The sequence below is a fragment of the Emydura macquarii genome, unplaced genomic scaffold, assembly GCF_026122565.2.
Source record: "Emydura macquarii macquarii isolate MOO-44397 ecotype Brisbane River unplaced genomic scaffold, CSIRO-AGI_Emac_v2 contig_2207, whole genome shotgun sequence".
Classification (NCBI taxonomy): Eukaryota; Metazoa; Chordata; order Testudines; family Chelidae; genus Emydura; species Emydura macquarii.
Window position 1 is genome coordinate 131974 of NW_027132344.1, and position 24292 is coordinate 156265.

At 42.0% G+C, this 24292-nt stretch overlaps 1 protein-coding gene across 1 annotated transcript; it reads right to left on the reverse strand.

The window, feature by feature from the left end:
* Nucleotides 1-647: 647 nt before the first annotated feature.
* On the reverse strand, nucleotides 648-23649 carry RP2 (RP2 activator of ARL3 GTPase). The gene is made up of 5 exons (XM_067559957.1): nucleotides 23367-23649; nucleotides 9962-10627; nucleotides 8832-8946; nucleotides 7352-7437; nucleotides 648-4177 (listed from the first exon to the last, which is right to left on the reverse strand). Exons 1-5 carry the CDS (start codon nucleotides 23505-23507, stop codon nucleotides 4094-4096), a joined length of 1092 nt encoding a protein of 363 aa, XP_067416058.1. The 5' UTR covers nucleotides 23508-23649; the 3' UTR covers nucleotides 648-4093.
* Nucleotides 23650-24292: the final 643 nt, after the last annotated feature.

The following is a 24292-nucleotide window of genomic DNA, read 5'->3' on the forward strand; positions in this document are numbered from 1 at the left end:
TCTCCTAAGAAAGTGTAAAAAGTAACTCTCAGGCCAGCCCACAGCAAGTCCCCATTCTGGAATTTACTACCTTTGGTGAGACCTCATGCTCACAGACATGCAGGGTACAATGGAAAGTCTGCTTATTTTGGTTAGCACTTCCTTTGTTTAGCTTTTTGAAATGTTAATCCCCACAGATGAACATTTAGTCATATGGGACAAACGAAATGTGCAATTTAAAGTATGCATTGGGCTTGTTGTTGTTGCTGCAGACCTTCTAAAGTTTCACAGTAATTCTTGTAGATTTGGAAGGCCTGCTCAGTAATTAGGAGGAGCAAGAATGGCACAGAAGTCTAGGGATAAAGGGAAAAGTTAATGTGTAAAAGTGCCTGGTAGCAAAGGACCCGCAGAGCTTAACAACTTTTAAATCTGAGCCATGCACCCTTTATGAAGTATGCATCTGGGGCATTCTTGTGTTTCTTAAAAGATTCACACCAATATCACCTTCAGGCTTTATAAAACCCTTTTGGGGGGGTGGGGGGGGAGGGGGGAACCAAAACCAAAACACATACTAAAAGGTGGCCACCTTCACCAGTTTTAAGACTGAGGATTGCGACCACCATTGCAGTTAAGATACATGCATGAAAAGGAAAGCTACATTAATAAAACCTAAGCATTTACAAACATGGAAACATTTAAGACAAGTCAAGTACATATCCAAATAATCAGAGCTAATAATCTTAAATACCTCAAGGAATAATTGTGCCTGTTTTTAGCAAGGACTATTAAACCATTATTTGCATTAAAAGTAGTGAAAGTATGAGGCTGCCTTACACAATGGAGAAAAATTCTGCACCAGTTATTTAAAAGCAGGCTGGTATTTGGATTAATTTTAAATGTACGTATTTTGTGTATAACTATTTAGTTTTGACTAGAGAGGTTACTTATCAGTAACTGGAGCAGAACACTTTACCTCTGCATATTAACACTTAAGATATGCCAATCAGGGATACACATCCAAAAGTGGGATTCTGCAAATGCAACTTGACAAAGAATTAGAGGTTACTGTAAAATATCGATTACCTCCATATTAAGCGTGATAAAGAGCTTGAAAACCAGACACTACTCAGAACTGTAGTATCAATTCAAACAATTTTAAGAATAAAATCCATTTGGAAATAAATCCACAATTTGTTACTCAAGTTTCTGGGGGTTTGGTTTTGGTTTTATTTTATCAATCTTACTGACAAAAAGCAAATTTGACTTAACCTAAAGCTCTTATTCTTTAAAGACTCCAAATTGTGAGCATGAATGTATGGGAAAGTTGAACAACTGTGTACCACTTTATGTCTTTAAAGTTAAAATACCGTACATAAAATCACAGGGTGCAGGTTAGTTTTCCTCTCTTCTTTTAAAAATACACTATGTAGTAGTATTGCTAAAACTATTTTAAGTTCTTATGAAATGGAAATATGAACTGTTTCCATTTTGAACAATGTTTATTATGAGTCACATTTCACAACTACTAGACAAATTACATACAAAAACTACCAAAAATATACAAAAGCTACATGAAGCATACACTGTTACACTATACATATAACTAACGTGAGCTTACTTCATTAGGAATAGAGGTGTACCTAATATTTGTTAGCAATAAGGTTTATTCAATAAAGTTGAAAGATTCCGAATTTTTATGCTGTTATCAAGCCGTTATAATTCCATTAGGTACTTAATTACAAAAAGAAATAAAAGTTATAAAGAAAAACCCTTTAAAATTGCATTTGATGGTTTAGTTATTCACCACATGTAAAAACATAGCATTTTCCTTAAGATGTAAAAATTTCCCCAACATTACAAGTCAATCTGTTTGTCATATGAAAGTTATGCAGAAATAGTTACTCAGTTTACAGACAATTAAAAAGAGAACTTTAGCCTGATTAACAAGTAGAAAATGCTAAGCGTAAGAAAAAAAATAGAGAAATCCTCATTTACACATAGCACATGGCTTAATTTACAGATCATAAAAGGGTTTAAGAATAGGATGATCAATTATATTTAGACTGTATTACATTAAGACAGATTTTAAGTACGGTATATAATATGCAGGATTCTAAAGCATAGGGAGTGTGAAGACGGAAACATATCTGTGGTGTGTGTTCAGTATCATTTCCACTCAGTTTACTGAAACAAATTTTTACCCTCCACCCAAATGTCAGCATGGTAGATGCATTATACTGGAATGAGAATTTGAATGACCATTTCCAAATAGAAAAACATACCACTTTCTACTACAAACTTAGTTTGCAATGGCAAAAAAATCTTGTTTTGACTTGTCAAATAAAAACAGAACCCTAAATGTCCATGATAGATTTTTCTGATAGTCAGCATACAGTTTGCAAATTAATCAGCTCCTTCTCTAGAGACAGAATTAAAAGTTTCCTTTTGATTTGTGTACCTTCCTCCTATTAAAAAAAGTGGAGCTAAAGGCATGCATTTGTCTAGTGACAGCACCGACTGACTGTCAAGGCAGTCATTTCCAGCTCCATTTGCAAGACCTTTTCTTTGAATGGGTGGAGGATAGACTACCAAACTATATACATTCAAGAAAATTTTCTTTAGGAAATAACATTTTATGTTCAATGGTATTGAGAAGTTGGTGTTTACATCAGCAAGCTACGTTTAATATAAAGAGTTGTAGGTTTGCACCTCGTATGGTATCAGTGCAGTCATTTGGTAAGTCCAGTAAATTTGTGGCACAATGTAGCTTAAGTTTCTGATGTCTGAACATAGGGCCTATGGAACCCTGACTTGAATTCTTGTAAGACCCTCTAGAAGCTCAATCTGCATATTGAGGATGCCAATATTTTAGATACCAACAGAGTACTGTCGTGTAGTGAATCTTAATGCACACACTGTAGTGAATCTTCTTATGCTGGAATGGTAGGTATCTAGTAAATGCCTCCAGGAATACTACAGAGCTCATCTAATGAAAAAACTACAAATCAGACAGCTATAATAAAAAGTGCTACATTCCCCTAGTCTAAAATTAATGTTTTCTTGGTCTGTTTCTAGAAGTAACTGACTAATGTTAGTTAAACAGTCACATTATCTGCAGCCACCACTTAAAAGACCTGTGTCCATATCTTTCATCATGATGGAGGAGAACACTCAGAGGTGCATTCATCCAAATGTTGCTTTAAAACCAACCCCCTGATCCTAGCCTGCTGTGTGGTCCCAGTGTAACTAAACTGTTGGTTGCCAAGGACCCTTACAGCCCAGCTGCCATAGGGGAAGCTTCAGGCTTATCTTCTACACTGCCCCAGAAGAGGGATGACACAGGAGCCACCATACTCCTGGAGACACTCCTAGATTGGAGGGGAGGGGCACAAAGCATCTGCAGCATAGCTCCCAGGCACTCTACACTATTTTTAATGTAATTAAAATTAATGTTAGTATAGTAGATTAACATTTAAAACTATTTGGTATAGAACCTTGGTGCAATTAATTTTTTCTGTTAAAGACTGAAGCAGAGTAAAGTCAACTGCAGTGCTTGCAATGTTGGTGAAAGCACGCTACTTCAAAGAGAAAATTTAATAAACTTTAGATCAAATCGGTTAGCAATGACCTTTTCCCTTATTAAGAAAATGTTGCATATGGGAAAGTTTTGTGAATTCTACAAGTTAGCATCTGTAGCATGCCATTGACACACATTGGCAGTAGTGTGTTTCTGTTAATAAATTACTTTTAAAAAAAAAAAATAGACCAAATGTTATGTATCATTGTACCTACTTTCTAAAAATCCTACAAATTAAAAGATTTGAGGAATGTTCACATGTCAAAATAGAATTAAAATTTCACTATAATCATAAATTACTAGAAAGTGTGTTTCTTAAAGTCATACACAAGTATTAGATGTACATGTGAAGTTACATTGTTTGCTGTAATTCATGTGATGCAATATTAAATTTACCAATTCCTTTTATAAAACCATATGCAATACAAAGGTCAATCAGAAAAAAACCTTGCTACTAACACAGCATTGCACAGTCAAACCAAAGCTACATCCAAGTGGTGAAACAGGCCATACATAAGAACATCTTCAAGTTACACTTCACAATCCCATCTGCATGTCAGCAAAGTTGTAGAAGCTGTCTACATCTCTAGAAGCCGATGCTTTGCTCTCCGATACAAAAACCTATATTTTTTAAACAAGGAAACAGTTACTTGTCACAGATATACACAAATGCAAGTCATCTCTGCCCATTCAAGAGCCTTACATTACAGAAACATTTGTATTTCTAGAGATTTATTCATATAACAAAGGCAGAATTCATTTTTAAAAAGAAAGCAAAATAGTTTCAGGACTCAGAATATTGAAGTTTCAAATTTCTTTCTTCATCTGTAGAGTAAAATGGTCTTTCCTTTATAAGAAATAGCTCCTATTTAAGCAGTCCACCCTAAAATTAGTCTAAAATTTTAACTGACTAGACTATAGGTATTTAAAAGTCACTTCAACCAACATCCTGTAGGAGGAAGAAAAGCTATTAGGTACCATCAAACTCACTCAAATAAGGAGAGTTAGTACTCCACCACCTTCCCCACCCACCCCAGCCCCATAGCTTTTTTTTTTTTTTTTTTTTTTTAAATTAAAGCCACACAAAACTCAGAAAGGCATTTTTCCCCTCTTCTTCCACATGCCTTCTCTGGTACATTTCCAAAATTTTGGAAGTATTTTCTCAGCAAGACTGGCTACACGAGCGGGTTCTCGAGGCACGGTGCCGACGGTGCCGTATCGGGCTACATGTCCGAGACCTCGAGGAGCGTCGGCGATGATGCCCATGCGGGGATTGAGAACGCCGATGCGGTGCCGTGGCCTCTCTCGGTACCGAAGGGCGCGTTGGGGAGCGCGACAGCGACTTCGTCTTGTGCCGGTACCGGGAATCGTCTCTAGGTGCTGGAGACTGGGGCCGCCGATGCGGTGCGGGCGGTGCCCTCAGTGCCGGACTACGTGTCCGGGACCTTGAGTAGCGGTACCGGTCCCTCTCCCTCGACCCCAAGGGGCGTCTCGTTGGGCTCGGGGTCCGGGATCGAAGTCTAGTCTGGCGGCTAGGTTGGTCACGCCATCCTGGGAGACTAGCAGGGCTGAGTGGGCGGGAGTGGCGACGTTCTCCCCGCTCCGGTACCGGGCTCTCAGCCGGGGATCTAGACCGGTGCCGAGGTTGCGGTTGGGCCACCGGGATCCGCACCGGACTGCGTTGTGGAGATCGGGAATGGTGATCTCTTGTCGGCACCGTGTCTCTCGGCACCGCAGCGCGTGATCTGTGCCGGGTCAAGGAGGAAGGAGAACGGTGCCGGGCGGAGCTGGTGTGGCTGCCCCTGGAATCTCCAGACCGCCCTCGGTGCCGCGGTGTGGAGGGGCTCGACGACTCGCGGTCGGAGCTGGGAGGGGGGGTTCTCGATTTCCCCCTCCCTGACCGTCTGGGGGGAGACATCGAATCCCGTCTCCTCTGCCCACCCGGGTAGCCCAGCACGGGCTTACCCCGAGACGCGGTCCCTGGATCCCTCGGCCGAGGGAGGGACGGAGGCGTAGGCAAGGCCATGAGTGCTCTTGCCGCTGCAAACGCCTCCGGCGTCGACGGCTCCTGCAGGGGCTCTCCCCCACCCCTCGGGGTCGGGGGAGGCTCCCTGCGAGGAGACGCCGGTGCCGGAGTGATCTCCACGGCACGCAGCTGGGGCATCTCCTGCGTCACCCTCTGCTGTACCGGTCGCAGGGGGGAGTCCATGGTTGTGGCCACCGGCGGTTTTTTCTTTTTCGGGGCTGTCTTCTGCGGTACCGGTGTCGGTGCCAATGTTGCAGCCGAGGGAGCGCTGCGCACCGACAAGATACTCGGTGCCATCGGTGACCTGGAGGGCTCGGAATCGGGGCGTAGTGCTGATTCCATCAGAATCGCCCGAAGGCGGGCGTCTCTGTCTTTTTGCGTTCTGGGCTTGAACGACTTACAGATGCGGCATTTATCCTTGCGATGCTGCTCCCCTAAGCATCTGAGGCACCGGTCATGTGGGTCGCTCACCGAAAAAACCTTGGAGCAAGCCGCACAGTTCTTGAACCCTGTGGAGCCCGGCATGTCTTCGGCACCGCCCTCAGGGCTAACTATTTACACTACACTATACTATTGCTAAATTCTTAACTATTTAAAACTATTTAAAACTATGAACTGTTAACAACTAAATACAAGAGATTAGGGGTTGCAACTTGCGAAGAAGCAAGGGGCAAGCGTTCCACTGACCGTCACTGGCGGAAAGAAGGAACTGAGGGCCCGCGCGGTCGGCAGCGCCCTATATGCCGCGCTATGCGCGCACCACTCCAGAGGGCGCCGGAGCCGACCACCAGGGTTGCTAGGGCAAAAAAGCTTCCGCAGACTCGTGCACGGGGCGCGCACTCACCTACAGTGGAATGCATATGAGCAATCACTCGAAGACAGAACTGCTTTGCTCACCCATTCTCACCTCCTACTCAATGACTGTCATTAGCCCTCAAGTACCCGGCTTTCATCCACCTCCCCCATTGCTCTCTAGGCACTTGTATATCTATGTTTCCTATTTACTGTATCATTCTACCTCTGCATCTGACAAAGTGAGCTGAGTCTCACGAAAGCTTATGCCTACAAAAATTAAATTTGTTAGTCTTTAAAGTGCCACAGAACTCTCATTTTTTCATGTATTAAAGAACTTAAAGACAACCTACAACTGCTATCGCAGGGAAAGTGTTATTAGAGCAAATTAAGAGGAAGCCATCTGAGAAATGGTAATATGGTGTGAGAAAGCTAAGCTATGAGGACGTTTAGGTTAAAGGGAAAAACCTGGTAGTTTTAGATTATCACCATGACTGTTTTTTACAAATACAGTAGAACCCTGAAAGACTTGTACTGATCACTCTTCTGAAAAAAAAAAAACCAAAAAAACCCAACCCAGCAGTCTCATCCTACTTCTCAGCCAAGAATTAAGAACAGATTGCTGCAGTATGGTCTACTTTGTAAGACCCAGAACAGAGCCCTGTCTTACTGCACATTAGGAAAGTTATTTTTGCAACCACAAGTTTTAAATGGAAAGCTGAAGTTCTTCAGAAATTGAGGATTTAGTATCCATTCTTCAGTAGAAGTTCCCTACTTCCCACTGGTGAGTGTATTTTACTTTTGAAGTAAATGAAACTCTAAATGAGTTTTTAAAATTTAAGATTGACATTTTCAGGTCTTGCTGGCTCACCACCTTAGCAAATGAAAAATAAGATTACTATATCAAAATATGTGCCAGAATCTGCCAGAAAAATAATATTATTTCCTCTTAAGAGAAAAACATAACAGTAGCTCACCTTGGTTCCACTGAAGATGTCATTTATAATGCTTCGACATCCTTCTACGGCACCATCTCCATTGAATTCCAAAGCAACAACAGGACCTACAAAGAGAGTTTAGTGTTTAATGTTTTTTTTAGAATTCCATTTTAAAGTTTAATTAAATTTTAAATGGAACATTAGAGATTTGATGTTTTCTTTATTCCTTATAGAACCCTAAGTTTTGTTCACATGAAGCCTTAGAGTTCCTACTGCAACCACCATCCTTCAGGATAACGATTAAAGTTATGGTTAATGGAGCTGTGAAAATGCAAAAGCTGTCTGAAAAAGAAGTGTACAAAGGAAAACATATCTGCAATTCTATATTTGAAAAACAGCTGCTTTAGAAACAACTGAACATGGGAGATTTCCAGCTGAATTTCTTGAAAAACAGTTGGTCGTAGAAGGACCAGAAAACAGAGGGGAGTCTTATAGCATGAATAAGAGTCACAGTACTGACTAATGGACAGCTGTGAGATGGCTCCAAGTTAAAGACTGGGTCCAAATCCTAATTCAGAAATTTTTGCCTGGATCACAAGATTGGACAAATGCCTAGTATCAACTGGCCTTTGTGCACCATTAGGGGCTCCCTCTCTCAGGTTTCATCCTGAAGCAAGGTTCTCTCTCAATTCTATGCAAGATAGGGCTTCTGAATTCTGGAGCAGACCTGAGCTGCCATGTGAGCATGACAGCTTTTGCTATTATATGCTTGCAGAAAACAAAGCTATTTGTATGTTAGTGTTATGAGGATAAAAAAATCTAGGCTTAACTGCTTACGAGGGCTATATTTAATTTCTCCAAAGATTCTATACAATGGAACTACTTCAGCACTTACAAGTATGAACAATAACTTTTAGGCCTGCCGTCTTCAACAACATTCTCAGTTTTAAATGCGTTAACAGTAGCTAGTCATCATGGCTAAATGACAAACTGGGATTCTATTTTGCTCTGCCATACCAAGGTCTAGTTTTTTCCCTTTTTGAATTACAGATTTAATACAACAGCTTTGTAGTTTACCGGCAGCAGGGATTGAACATGAAAGATCTGGATCTAAAAGCATGAACCTCTATTTCCTAAGCTAAGAGAACCAGGTCTGTCAGATGTTTGTATTATCATAGGCTTGGAGCCATGTGGTCCTGTCATTAGAAGGCAACAGAGCCACACTAAGCATGGGTTAGATCAGCTTTGGAGCATTGCTTGGAGGGACCAGGAAAAAATCCACCACTTCATTCGTGGCCTGATCCAAAGCCTCCTAAAGTTAATGGAAAGACCTCCCATTGATTTCAGTGAGCTATAGATAGTACTGCTCCTGCAGCCCAAGCTATTTAGCCCCTTCTTTTGAAGGATCATCCACAGCCAGAGGCAATACACTGACTCAACTGGACTAGAAACTGAGTTTTACATGTCAGAGGGGAAGGAAAGAAAAAAGATGTTTAAGTGATATTTTAAGAAGCCTTACCTTTTTCAAGCAAAGGGATAAAGTCAGATGCACTCTGCTGGAACACTCTTTGGGCATCCTCTGCTTTCATTGAAACTTCCTTAGTCTGAACCAACAAAAAGCCTTTGCCAGTCATCTGTTAATAAACAAGATAACAGCTGTTTTTAACGTGGGTAATACCATTAATATATAGTGAGGACAGATGTCTGGCTTTTCTGAAAGCAGAAGTCCAAATAAATTATACGGGAGTATAATATACAATTTTCCCCTCTAAATGTTAAACCACAAGACAATGTGATCAATCTTCTCAATTTATTCTCTTCTTCCCTGTTTACAAGGGAAAGCACTTTCTTCACCAGGCTTTAAGATTCAGTTTTACTTATCTTCTCATTCCATTAATCCAATCTTTGCTTCTGTTCTATTCTCCTACCCGAAACTAAGTTTTTTCTACTAATTTCACATAAAAAATGTATGGCCTGTATTTTATATGTCTTGAGTACCTACAAATGCTATGGAAACCAATTGCCAGACTTGCAAAGGTGTTGAACACCAATAGCTTTTCTTTAGCAGCAATGGACACCAAACCTGGATCAGGCTCCCTTCTAACCCATGACTGCAAACATTTGGCTTTCACCAACGAATCAGGATTTTTTAAAAAAAATCCACAAGTTTATAGTTTTAGTTCTAAAAAGGAAAAAAAAAATCTTTTTATGGAGAAGCTATGTAAAGATATTGTATCTACCATTTCAAGAAAGCTTCCAACTGGAGTCTTAACCAAGTAAAAGTAATAATTTGTGCATGTAAAATGTCACTCTAAAAGTAATCTTTGGTGCTCCCATATATCCCTCAAGTTCAATAGGTAACAGAAGAAGATTGAACAGTCTGCGCTCACGTTCTGATGGCAGTTATGGGTATATTATAAATACCTAAATCAGTACAAGAAAATGCATCATGAAAAACAAGTTTGGGGATAAGAGTTTAAAATTTTTTTCAAACACACCAAAACTAGATACTGAAAGATATTTTAGTAGACATCTAGAAGCAAGCCGGTTTGAACTTCAGTATCTTCACTTCAATAGACTATGAGAATTTATTCCCGAACACATGAAACTGGAAAGTCAAGAAGCTGGAAATAAAAACGTGTGTCTTACCTCATCAATTAACTTCCTAGCATTTGCAGTTGTGTAGTCTCCAGCAAAGAAAACTGCCAGACATGATTCTTCACTGCTCTTCTGCCTTCCACCCCAGGTTACTGGAATTATGCTCTTTGTGGCAGCTGTAGAAATTCTGATTACTTTTAGTTCCTCAGATGTAGGCAAGGGGACATAATCCTGAACGATAGCATCTTCAGGTAGGAGATTCCAATTGTTTTCTCCTGACACAGGTGTAAAGTCATGGATGTTGCTCCATGTGTTGTTGAAGATACTCAGTCCAGCATCTTTGAATTGTAAAGCCAGCTCTGGATAGTAGTACTGGAAACAGCCAAATTTCATACCTGTGGATGACTCAATAATGGGTTGGGTGGCACAGCACAAAAATACTTCCAACTTTCTGCAGTCCCGGGTGCGAAATTGTTGGCAGGCCACTACACATTTACAGTCTTTGCAGTCACGGAAAAACACACTGCCTTTTATGGGTCCTAGAAAGATTCGACAGCTTGTACAATCATCAATGGTGATTGTAGCAGAATGGTCAAAGATGTAGATATCACAGTTCTCGCAGTCCTGAATAACAAATTGTTGCCCTGCAACTTTTCCAGGTAAACGACCCACAGTTTCATCCTTAAGTCCAGAAAACATGTAGTCTTTGGGATCAACCTAGGGAAAATATATAACGTAACAGTTTTGCAAATGACAAAAACAATAGCTGGCTGGCATTAAGAACAAGTGGAGAAACCTGAACAAACTAAATTCAATGAGAGACTGAGGGTCATGGAACAGGACAGGACACCCAAATTCAGAAGAGAGACTTTTGTCTGGGATTTTGTCAAGGTGATGGGAGACAGAAGGACAGTCTGAGTGCCAGTGCCTTCACTAAAAAACCTGGATTCAATTCCTGACTCTGCCACAGACATCCTGTGTGATCTTGGGGGCAACATGCTTCAGTGCCTCAGCTATAAAAATGCAGATTGCAATCTTTCCATTTTCCTTCCCTCTCTCTGCCTGGTCTGTGGATTGTATGCTCTTTGTAAGACGATTCCTTTGCCAATGTTTTCATACAGTGATTGGTACATTGTACAATGTGCTCTAGCTGCTACTGAAATACAAACCAATCAGATACCGGTCAGCATACTTTGTGTCCCGCATCTCATGGGTCTTTTTGCTTTTTAGCTTTTGTCTTTTCTTCCACCAACTCTCTCCTGATCCCTGGCAAGGAAGCTTTGGGCAATATTTAGATCAGCATATTTGCTTTTGTTAAAAACGTATCCTTCCCTAGCCTGCAATGTCACAAGCCAGGAAACCGTTACTTTAGTCTATTCCAAACAATAGCTAATGGAAAAGCTGCATTTTAAAAAAATGGATACTGTGGACAAACATTGGCTGGGCTGGCATATAAAGTCAGCTTTATAGCCTCGGTCTCCCCACAGTGTCCCTGTTCAGGAAGGCCACACATTTAAAAAAAGGAAGTTGCTCATTATAACAGGACTCTTCATCCAATTAAGAGAATGACTAATAATCAGCCAATTACAATTTATTGTTTGGAAGAGAATTTGACAGAGAAACAAATGCTATACTACAAAAAAAAATTAATGGTACAGTTTTTGCTACATAAGAGTAAAGAACGTTTAATTTTTACAGCAGCTTCCACTCTGCTTGTGTGTGCATTAAAATAGCATCTTGCAATACTTGATCACCTAACACTGGGAAGTGCATGGTGTCAGTCTTACACATACGGTCACTTCAAAAGCCTGGCATTCTACTTCGTAGTAAATCCAGTGTCAGTCTAATAGCCTTGGTGCATTTGCCAAGCCGTTAATTCTAAAAGCTAGTAGGAGAACAATTTCTATATATTCAGACTATATACTTCTATACAGTCAGATTTATGAGTAATGTGTCCCATTTTTCAAAAAGTATAACCTCCCTCTCTGAGCTTTTAGAAGGTTACATAGACAATGCAGGCAAAAATGCTATACACACGAGTGAGACTAGATCCAGAAATGCCTCTTGCTGGAATATGCTTCCTCACTCTGGCAATTGAGTGATTTATCCAAGAGAGATGTTGAAATTGAAGACTTCAGTAAGGAAACTGAATAATCTTTTCAAGTAAAAATGTATTCTTTACATGGTAGATGATTTAAGAGAGAAAGTTAGTCTGATTGAGTGCTATAGGCAGCCACTGAGGAGTGTTCTTCCTAGTGTTTAGGAGGAAAAGGGAGCAAAAAACTTAAATTGGCCAGACTCCTTAAACTATGCTGGCAGGCATTAAGACAGACAGCACAGTAACAAGAAGACAAGCTTAGCTTTGCAACTACTGCAGCTCTTTGACACATACTGTTTTCTATGTACAGTGCCCAGAATAATGGGACCCAAACCCAGCTGACATCTAGATATTACTGAATCATATATGTTTATAAGTATTAGGAAGACCTTTTCATCAGCAAAGAAAAAACAATCCTGACTACAGAGGCCATATTTCAAGACTCTTTCCCCAAACGCACACCAATCCAGACTACACCAGAACTGCAAGACAAGGAGAGAAAGCCAGGGGAATACCTGAGACCATAAACCAGTGACGATCAAGAAAGGTGCAGTACAGAACTAGAGGACCAAATGAGCTACACTCTGTGGTGCTGTTTCAAGGCCTTTCTTACAGTTGTTTTGGGCAGGAATGGTACAAATGTTATTATGATTTGAACTTAAGTGGACTAGAGAACAGTGGCAGGTCACAGAATGTGTTCAGAGATTTGAGGTAAAACCCACATTTGCTCATGTTTATTGCAAGCATTTAATAGAAGACTTCAAGGGAATAATTTGGACAGTCTTGGGATAAACTGTTACTGTTTAAAATAAGAGTGTGGAAACAAAAGGAGATTTCTCCAAGAAAGAGGAAGATGGAAGTTTAAGGAAGTTATGACTTCCTCTGTTTAACATGCTATATGCTTGTCTTAAACAAAGACTTCTGAAGCTACATTATTTTCAAGTCTTTAGGAAGTCATGTAAACATATTATATTTCAGAACAATTAGTTTTCTAGTTTTAAATAGGTTTTTAAAAGAAAAAAGTTTGTCATTTGATATAGCTTAATGTAACTTTAGGTCAATCTCAAGTGACAGTGGCCTAGGACATAGTTTCTTTACCTGTGGTACGCGTACCCCGAGACACAGGCAGAGGGTACATGGCAAAAAACCCATTGAAGGGAGGTGAGCAGCAGCCGCCAACTTCTGGGAAAGCCAAGTGGCCGCTGCCTGCTTGCTGCTCGGACCCAGCTGGGAGGCAGGCAGCCCACACAGCATGATTTGCCCCACGCCCGCACCACCCTAGGGACAGCCATGGGGAGCGCTGCCATCCACTCTGGTGGGCCACTTGTGCCTCCTCAGACCTTACAAGTTCCCGCCTGTGTGAGAAGAACACCACGTGACCCCGCCATCAGGCCATAGTGATTGGTTGGCATTGACCTTTGCTCCTATGTGGAGGAATAGGAAGAGGAAGCAGGGGAGAAACAGCAGGGGGTTTTGTGATCTGCCATAGCCACACAACATTGCAGAACGCAGAACTCAGAACTCTTCTGCTTTACGAGAAATACAGTCGTCCAGCAGTAAAGGGGAAAAAGATTGTATTTCTCAGAGTGGAAAATTGAGTGTTGGGGTACTTATTAAAATTTTCAGAAGTTAGAGAGTACTTGCTACTTAAAAGGTTGAGAAACACTGGCCTAGGAGAAACAAGTGTTCCTGAATCACTTACTCATAATCAGGCATACTTCTGTATGTGTTAAGACTGAATAAACAGTCAGCTTGTGACTTCCGGAATTGAGTGCTCATCTGTGCTTAACATTGAATTATTAAGTGCAAAGGAAGCAAATTCATATGCCAGAGATAGAGCATTGTTGCAACACAAAATAAAATCAAGGAAGTTAATTTGTCACAACCCTGAAGTTTGTTCATTTCCTTTGAAAGAGCAAAGCAAAAAATGAAGACCGAGTTAACTGAAACTAGGGTGGAAGAGGCATTTTGTAAGAAGTGCTTTTTAACTCTGCCAAATAGGCTAATTGTCACCTCAGCAAAATTCCCTTGGTGATTTCTGACTCACTGAAGTCAGTCTGGAGTGCAACAGAATTAGTGATATCAAATGTATGCATGGTAAGAACTAAATAAACTTGTGTTTTGTGGGAGGGAAGGAGGCAATGTTAAAATTTTGGCAGAGAGACACTGTCCACTTGAGGTTTTATTTGAATTGACTTCCAAAATTCAATTTCTGCTAACATACTTTTGTAGTATTTTCCTAATTTAAAAAAAGTTATCTTTAAAAGAGTTAACAGCACCCCTGTAGTTCATAAGGACTTTTTAGTAAGAGAATCTGACAGCCAGCAAATGCAGGGGAAACCCTGAGTTACTGTAAATGAAGTACTGTTGAATGCAGGAGGCAAATGGAAGGAAAACCTTTTCTCCTGTTAAAACGTAAGATAACTTTTCTGTTGTAGTCATTTATAATTGCATGAAGTCAGTCATTTTCAGAATAAAGTTTAGGTCAGTGTCCCTTTAAGAACTTCTGTGCTGAATGCAGCTACTGTTGAGATATTCAGAACAGAAGTTCATATATAATTCAGTTTTATTGCAGCTCTCTACTCAGACACCAGGGCAAACAGGAATTAACTTAGTGAGCCTCAGGGATTTAAGCACACAGCTCCCATAACAAACTGGCATTAAGAAGTGAAATCCACCTTCATCTTCATGATAATTTATTAGGCAACTAGGGATAAACTCAGTTCAATAGCCTGCTTTTTGCTATGTTAGGAAACAAAGGTAAAAAGACAAATCTACAACCAATGGATTCCTCAAAGAGATGACTGCACCTATATGCAATTATCTTTACACAAAAAGATTCTTTACCTAGCCTTGTATGTTAGAAATTCCATAGCAAGAGAGAGACGTGTGTCAGAACTCAGTTATCAAGCAGGGTTGTGGCTGAACAATTTTCATCTACATCACCCATGAGTGTCTAGACTGTTTTAAAAGCCATGCTTTAGTTTTCCCCCCTCACTCTCCTTCAGTAAGTTCACCATTTTAACAATTATTGAGAACCCCTTTGGCTTTAAACAGTATTTGAAGCAGTTTTTCTAGTTTGGTAAAAATCCTAATGGTGACAGGGTGTATACAGAAAATAGAGTGAAAAAACTAGTAAGTATGAAAGCAAAAAATCCAGGGCCTCAACCTTTCAAAATGGTAAGTGTTCCTAGAATGACCAAGGATTTGAACAGCTACCTGAATTTCCTAAAGCAAAAGCTTGTACCAGCATGCTATTCTTGGCCTGTCCCATCAAACAGTGAGTCTTACTACTCAGCCCATCATGATGCATCACTATGGACTAGTAACCACTGCAATTCTCAGTGGATCATGGCTGGCTCCTGTTTACCCAGGAAGGCCAGATATCGCATGATGCCAGAATTTAATGGGCTTCCTATCCCAAACCACTGATAATAAATGGGATCTTTGAACTAGGCTATTATAAGGTTAGAACAGTTGCCCAAAATGTGTGTGTGAAAGCTAAAGCCACAACTCAGGCAGCTGGGTAGAACTCCACAGTTCTTAATGCTCAAAGTGTAACAGAAAGCAACATTAGAAGTAAGGGAGGTTTGTTTTGTGAAAAGCTTACTTTTCAATAAGATCTACTAGATATCTACAGAACACTCAAGCATCTCGGCAATCCAGAAGTCAGGATGTCAACTGAGAAGATTCAGGCTCCAGTGAATACTCCTACCACAACCTGAACACAGAGATTCAGGGCTAGTCTACACTTAAAACTTAAAGCAGCACAGCTGTAACAGTAACAGTACAGCTGTGCCACTGTAAGAGCATTTGTGTAGCCACATTAGATCAACGGAAGAGAGCTCTCCCGTCAACATAATAAAACCATCTAAACGAGCAGCAGTAGCTGTGTCAGTGGGAGAGCATCTCCCGCCAACATAGCGCTGTCCACACAAGCACTTATGCTGGCAAAATTTATGTCGCTCATGGGTGTTTTTTTCACACCCCTGAGCGATGTAAGTTTTGCCAGCATTAAGTGCTAGTGTAGACAAGGCCTAAATAAACCGCAAAGGGGTGCTAGATCTGATGTTAGTACCTCATTTGAAAACTAGACTGCCAAGACCTGATTAGGACTACTGGAGATATCTTGCTTCTGAACGAATGGAATCAGAATTAACAGAAGAGTTCTTGATTCCAGTCCAAGAAAGGGAACTCTGCAACAACACTGGATCTTGTATGACTCTAGAGCAGAACTAGAGTTTCTCCTTAGTAATAAAGGCATCTAGTCAGGATTTTCTGACCTTGCAGAACAGGTAAACAGAAGACAGACATTTGTGCTGTTGTATACAAGAATTCTGTTCAAGTCTGACAGGCTAGACCAGGGGTGTCAAACTAACTTGCAATGATGGGCCACATTGCAATAAGATGGACTTAAATGGGGCCATACCCTGGCGGCGTCTTACCATCCACCGATAAAATCTCGCTGCGTACTCCCTTTAGGCAGCAGCTCGCGCCGTCTCCCTCACTGCCAAAAAAAATCGTGTCGTCCTGACTTTCGGTGGCAGCTCTTGTGGAATTCCAGGCGGTAGCCGCTAGGGGCCAAAACAAAGAGGTTGTCGGGCCGTATCCGGCCGGCGGGGCTGGACCAAAAAAGATCTTGGGCCTTATCCGGCCACCCGTGGGCCTCAAGTTTGACACCCGTTGGCTAGACAAACAGCTCTCAAAATAAGAATCCTGATGTCTAGCATTCATCTCCTACAGAGTCCACAAGCCTTAAAAAGACTAGAAAACAAAGTGAACATCCCAGTCTCTCCATCTGGAAATATTACAGTATACATGGCAACAGATGACAGCTGAACTCCCTGATGAGCATTTTCAGTGACCTGAAATGTAAGTGGTTCAGGTGTAAATAGCATCAAGAAAGTGTTCTCTCTTTGTAATCAGTGTTATGGAGGCCACAAATGATGCCTAGAAAAAGGTATCACCTAATTACACTGTCATGGAACCTGTCTGTGGACAAGAGTCGAGACAGAGACAAGAAAACACACTGATATCTGATAGCAGGAGGAGGTCAGGTACCAACTTTCCTGCTTAAAGGATAGCATCTCATGGATACTTGTGGCCAGTTGGCCAGTAAAAGGACTTGAATTTGTCCCATGAGAAGAGGCAATTTGCCAATTATAATGCCAATGCAGCAATTTTAATGTACTGTGGAACCAAGGAATAAGTTTTCTTAATCTCATCTGAAAATACCAGATCTATAAATTAAGTGGGCATTGTCAGTACTTGAGTGTTCAGGTAAATGTAAAACAATATGAAAATACTTCTGAGGCCTCTGCACTAGAAACAGATTACCTGCAACAGACAGATGAAGGATGAAAGTCCTAGATCTTCCTTGCACCGCAGCAGAACAGATTCCAGGACTAAATATCAGAGATGCAACACAAGAAGGCCCAGGCTTTTAACGACAAGGAAGTGTGGTCCCAAAAGTGGCTGCCAATGTTATTTCGAAAGAGTTGCTCCCTGGAAACTTGGGGGATGTCAATTTTAGTTGATTGCACATAAATAGAAGCATGAAAATCCAGCATCAGTAGATGATAATGGAGCAGATCCAAAAAAGGTCTTTATGGCCTATCTTCAGGAACACTGGACATCTGTATTTGGAACCTAGCTGTATCTAGGCAGTAATAACCTTGACTGTTTCCAAATCAGGACATCGGCACTGGATTACAAATCTGAGTTATTTTCAGAACCAATAAGTGATATGACTCTAAATGAGACTCAGTAGGTACTGGAGCCACCTCAATTTAGGTCTGGGAATGGTTTTCAAGATTTCAACGCTGAGGGTATCTTGGAGCTCAATGACACTGGTTAGGGAATCCTGTTGAAGGATTCTGGAGCCTAAGGCAGCAGTTCTGGGTACTCTTCATAGTTCTGGCCTGGAAACAGAAACTGTCTGATTTCTCTTTGAAGTCTGTAGTAACTACCTGTGAATGGCTAGAGATTGGTAGTTATCCTATGCTAATCCACGCAGGAGGTTTTACTTCAAGAACTTTATGCATTACTAGTCTTCTGTCAAGTGACACCTGCTATCGAGATATCCATAAACCTGCTAAAGGTCTATAAAAAGGACTCTATGGCCCTGATTCTGTATCTTAGAACCACTTAAACTTTAACAGGGGAAGTTTGAGTCACAAGACTAAGATTCCCAGCTCCAGTCTGGATTACTCTGCTATTTCTTATGGAAGAAATTATACAGACTCTATACATGAGCTGCTTATATGGATTATAACCTATGAACTGATTTCTGGAAAGAACTTTTGCAACTCAATTTACCATCTCTACTATGAAACTGACCCATGGACTTTATTCTTATCTGTATGTACAACAATCTCTCTCTCTTTCTTTTTTAATAAAACTTAATTTAGTTAATAAGAATTGGCTGTGAGCATGTAGATGGGTAAGATCTGAAATATTCATTGACCTAGTGCAGGGGTGGGCAATAATTTTTGCAGAGGGGCCACTCAATGAATTCTGGTAAGTTGTCACAGGCCTGGACCACTTCCAGCTTCTGGTCACATGACCGGAAGCAGGACGTTCAGGAAGCGACCAGCCAAAAGTTGCCTGGTGCTCCAGTGGAGGACTCCTGCATGCTGGGCCAGACCAAAAAGTTAGATGGGCTGGATTTGGCCCACCCTTGACCTAATGAGTAGTACTTTCAGTTTTGTTTTTTCAAACTGATTAGATTTCAGCTTCAGAAGGTCTTCTGAGTTTCTGTACAGAGCCAACGCACAAGAAATTTCTATACAGAAATAGTATTTGGAAACATTAAGATGACAAACTGGGGATTTAGAACTGAAGTGCAATTTCAGATACTGTGTTGACATTTCAAGAATGCTGACTATGGGAAAAAAAGAAAAAAAAACAATAACCCTGTCATTGTAGCAACTGACCTCAGCCCAGCCCTACACTAAGAAAAATGTTAGAAGATTATTGCATTTTTAAGATTTGAAACTATTACACTACATTACAGAAAACCAGGTGACATACAGTGATAGGCAAAAAAACAACTTTTGATTTTCACATTTCCGTCATTGTGGCTAGTTTCTGTATCTACAGTGCTCTAAAATGCAATAAAGATGGCTTGTTTTACAGTATTTGAGACTTGTGATGTCAAAGAGTTTTGAAAATAGAAACCTGTATTCAACTTAGTTCACAGGAAGACAACAAACATCTGTAGACAGGAAGTTCAGTTACACGTGTGTAGGTGGGTATTTTCTACACATTGTTAGACCTCAGTATAGTTTCCTTTTTTTTTTCTTTTTTTTTTTAAATAACTGTCAACTCCTATACTCCATACAGTAAAAGCTGTCTTGTTGACTCTGACAGACTAGTTAGAAAAAGCATCCAAAATACGTGAACTTCAGCACCCAAAAGCAGTGTGTTAACCCACAGTATTAAAAAAGTGACCAAAAATGAATGCCAGAAGACAACTAGTGAAACTATTTATGAAGCTGAGGTTTTGGGGTTTATGTTACTATGTATTCTCATGTATGTTTCTGTACAAAATAGAAAGACCTAGGTATCCTGCTAATTTTCTGCTTTACCCTGTGCATTTGACAGCGATTTTTCATACAGTCAGTTTCTCGTTTGTTTGGTCCTTTCACACAGCAGTGAAGGAGATGACAATATTAAAGACAGCATAATATGGCAGGAAACCAAGGGGCAGTATCTAAAACCACTCAAAATGTAAGCTCTCTCTCTTTTTTTTTTTTTTTTTTTTTTTTTTTTTTGAGTTGGTGCCCCTTTAAAAGTCAGTCAATTCCACGTCATGCCCATCTGTACATTAAATGCCAGATTTTCTCTATTTCAAAGTTAACTATATTTTCCATAGTCATTTACTACTATTTCTCAACTTCAATATAATAAAAAAAAAAAACAGCAGCCTTGAGTACTGTTGGCAACCAACACAAAAAGACAATGAGGAAAGGGTAATGAATATTTGAAGCAGTTTCTATATAGCTTGTCTGGAGACATTTGAAAATTAAATTTTTAACCCTGCCATTTTCAGTATGGTCCTATGAATTCAAAAGCCAGGAGTCATTATACATGATGTGCGGAAAGAGGAAGCCCTTGCACAACTGGCTAGAGACATTATGTGCAACAACTTCATATTTATGTATGAGATTCTCTTTCATACATAGATTACACCTACAAAGGTTTAAACAATTCTATTAGTGGCTTTAGGAAAGTTAATCCCAAATGTATTCTACTCTCAAGTCTGAGACACTGCTCCTTATGTGTTAATACATTCACCTCCTGAGAAACAAGCTCACCAAAACACCCCAGGGAGGCAGGAGGAGAGTGTAGAATTTTCTTCTAATGACTTGTTTTGACTTTCCTCTTTCCCCTGGGTTAGGAAGTACAGGTAACTGTAGCTAACATTTCATATTCAACTTGTCATCCCTGTTGCTGGATTTTACAGGTTCACCAAAGTTTAGTTGCCTAATTTAAGTGCTTTAAATGAAATTAGTGTTTGGGTAGTTTCTGTAGACCCTTTTCCACTGAGGTAAGAACCATTTTGGCTACATTTAAATAATGGTAATTGTAACAGTATCACTGTGGCAAGGGAGTAACAGCCATGTAAGTAGAGCAGTCTGCTGCCTCCTCCATTGTATGCACTATATTAGCCAAGCTGTGCCATAAGCATTCCCTTGAAAATCATAAACTATCAAGTCTGACATGAAGCAGCCTCTTTTGTCCTTACCCTCCCATCTTTGCACATACTTAACCCCATCTCTTAGCTTAATCCACTAGAAAGCTTTAGGTGTCACACCATGGCATTTGGCCAAGTTTAAAAAAAGAATACAAGCCTGCAAAGAAAAGTTAGTTTCTCCCTTTACAGCTTGTACATCTGACTTCAAGGTCTTTTTGTTTTAACACACACAAACTGCATTTCTAGTCTGCTCTATTTTTTGCAGGAAGGCTATGGACGATTCGAGAACTAGTAGGATTAAGATTTCACAAGCAGCAAGGAAGTGAAACATGAAGTGACGAATGAAATGGACTTTTATTCACGTCCTTTTTTGTTTAGAGACCTATACCTCAATGGCCTCTTAACCGTCTGGAAGAGAATCCTTAGCAAAGATCCTGCCACTTTATCAGCTGAAGCTCTCCTTTTCTGATCCTGCAAGATCACCTCCAGCAAATAAAAGGAAGAAGTGTCAGGAATATAAAATACTGTCTAAGAGAATACAACAGGCAAATTTTAAAAAAGCCTTCCACACATCCTTGACACATCATAATAGCTGGAGCCTAATGAATTTTAGATATGCATGGGGAAAGAGGCCTTTATGTCAAGGCAGCTGTTGGATTCTGCTGCCTATTAGCAGCTGTTGAATTTTATTTATTTTTCTAACTTGTGTCAGGAGTGCCCCATGACATGCACCCCTTTTAATTACTGTTAGAAAGACAAAGATTAATAGAAATAAAGGTACAAACTCAGTTCTGCCCTCTCTGCCACTACTTTTCATATAACTCAGTCATCACCTAACTCAGTGGTTCCCAACCTGTGGCCTGGGGGCCAAAAGTGGTCTGTGGAGTCTTTCAAAGTGGCCTGTGGCTCCCCTCTTGTTGGCTGCAGAAGGGAGCTGCCGCCTAATGACTCAAGTAGCCCCATGGCAACACGCTCTGCAAGACCAGTGCAGGCTCCTTGCTACAGCCAAGGAGACAGAAGATCAGTGCTTCCCTCCCTCTGGCTGAGGCAGGGAGCATGGCAAGGTGCTGGGAGCCCTGCTGGAGTCAGAGGGAGCAGAGCACTGATCTCCCATCCCCCTAGCTGCAGAAGGGAGCCACTTCCTAGGGACCCAAGCAGAGCGCACAGGGCTACAAGACACATGCGGTTTCCCTGCTGCAACTAGGGGGATAGGAAATAAGTAAGAAAACAGCCTCTTCACTGAACTCCTTCTGTCTGGCTGCAGTAGAGTGGGGGGGGAGGAGAAGGCTCTGGTGGAGTAGCCAGGACTTACCAGGCTTGAGGAGGGGCAGGACTCTAAAAATCAGTGCCTTATGGTTTGGCCTGCACTTAACAGATGACCCACCAGGACTTAGCTATCAGGCCATGTGCTTCAGTGTGTAGTGACAGTCACTCACCTACACTAGTGCTTCTTCTGTGAGTGTGTGACATACTGTGAGTAATTTGTAGGTGTAAAACAGTGAATGTAAAAATGAGCACAGTAGCATCAAAATGTTTACTTTAAGTATGTAGTGATTTGTAGTCCTTAACGGTGTATACGTCAATACATTTTTTAATGAATTGATAGACTGGTGGTTCTTCAGGGTTGTAAAAATGATATTTCTGGCCCTCGAACCAAAAAGGTTGGGAATCACTGATCTAACGTATTGCCAAAAAAAAAAGTACACTACCAGCAAACAGGAGAGAAATAAACAACAGCCTCACTATACTATCATATGTTTTATAGGGATTACACTTCACATTGAAGATTAGCGGAACATGGCTGCCCAACTAGTTAGCAGTATCAAGAGGGGTAGTTTGCCCCAGCTGACTGTTACATTCTACCCTAAAATGAAGCAGTTGGTTTTAATTTATAAGCCCGTAATGGCTTGGGACATTGCCACATAAGACTGCATCTTTCCATAGGTCAGACCACTATCAGTAAAGCTACTCAACATACATAGTCTGGTTTATCTGGGCTGCTGGCAGGACATTTTCCATGGGAAGTGCTCAACCCCAAAATTCATTTCTCACCCTTTGGCATGCTATAGATCAGATCTGCTAGCTTTCTGAGTACGTGACAAGTATTAAAACAAGAAACACAATTAGAAGATGGTAGTCGATTCCATCTGCCCTGGAAGTTAATTTCCCTCCCCCGCATGGGAGACTGCACAGAGGGGAAACAAAAGAGTTTTTAGATATATATATAAAACTAAGCAAATATCAACACTACTGCACAGAGTGTGTGTGTTAGATATATTCCGAGGGGCGAGTTTTGGGGATGGGGGTTATGATGTAACTTTCCAGACTCCCCCCAGGTCAGTGTTGCCACCTCACCAGACCTAAACAACAAAACCCACGCACCCGGAGAGGAAGGGGAAAGAAATAACTACGGCAGAGCGGAGTCGGCGATGAGCCCAGCCCCAGGGCGGCGCCTGAGCCGCCCGACCGATCTGCAGCCGGCCGGGCGCGGGACCTAGGGGTGGGGTGGGAGCGGAGCAACGCGCCAGGCCGGGGTCTGCGGCGGGGAGAGGGCTCTGCCAACGGGAGCAGCGGGCACCGCGCACTGGAGGGTGGCCCGGGGTGGTGGGGCGGGAAGGGACCGGGCGCTGTCCGGCGGGGATGGGGGACGGGGTTGGTACCTTGTCCCGCTGGTCCCAGCTGTACTGCGGCGACTTCTCCTCCTCGCCAGTGGCCGGGCCGCCGCCGCCGCCCTCCGGCTGCTGCTGCTGCTGCTGCTGCCCCTTCGCCTCTTTCCGCCTCTTGGAGAAGCAGCAGCCCATGGCCCCGCCGCGCGCCCGCCCGGAGGCACCTCACGCGACACCCAGGACAGAGGGAACCCGCCGCCGCCGCGCGCCCGCACCGACGCGCCCGCCTGCTACGCTGCCGCTTCCGGCTTCTGCCGCACCCGTCTCCCTTGGATACCGCGGCCCCGCCCCCCTCCCCGCCCAACGGCGGGTCAGCGTTCTCGAGCGCTCCCCGCCAATCAGCGTCGCCCCGCCCCCGCCTCGCTTGCTCCGCGAGCGCCGAGCTCGAGAGGCTCTTTAAAGAGACAGAGGCGCTGTTTGCCCGGCCCTGACCGACCAGGCGCAGATGGGGGAGGGAGCGGGGAGTGAAAAAGAAACAAATTCTCGCTTCCTTCTATTCGGCGCCCGCCCGCGCCCGCGCCTCTTTAGCTCACATCTGCAATTCTGACTGATCTAAAAACCAGGTATTACCAGCTGGGGTAAACTAAGGACACATAGCAGCAGCCAGGGGGGATTGGCCACAGCCCTGTGGGTCCAAACAGATCCTGGGGTTTGGGGTTTTTTGTTTTGGGGAATTTTTAATTCTGAAATTTCATACATTTCAACATTAAAAACATGTCCCTCAGCTCTCAGAGCAAGCCAGTGTGAAAAGCCCCAGCCCATCAGGCATCTGCCGCAGCGAAACATGTGACATAACCAGGTTGAAAAGGGGGCACCAGGGATTGATACCTCTGCAATATTCCTACAAACAGGACAGTGGGCAGCAAGATCCATGAGGAGAGGAATTTATCCTGTGGCCGCCACCCCCTTTGGAACCAAGC

What these genes read in the sequence shown, in the direction of transcription:
- RP2 (XM_067559957.1), bottom strand. Translation starts at nt 23,507, where the DNA reads ATGGGCTGCTGCTTCTCCAAGAGGCGGAAAGAGGCGAAGGGGCAGCAG. An exon ending in GCTGGGACCAGCGGGACAAG is followed by an intron (nt 10,628 to 23,366) that starts GTACCAACCCCG and finishes TATTTTCCCTAG; the next exon opens with GTTGATCCCAAAGACTACAT. An exon ending in CTAGGAAGTTAATTGATGAG is followed by an intron (nt 8,947 to 9,961) that starts GTAAGACACACG and finishes GTTTATTAACAG; the next exon opens with ATGACTGGCAAAGGCTTTTT.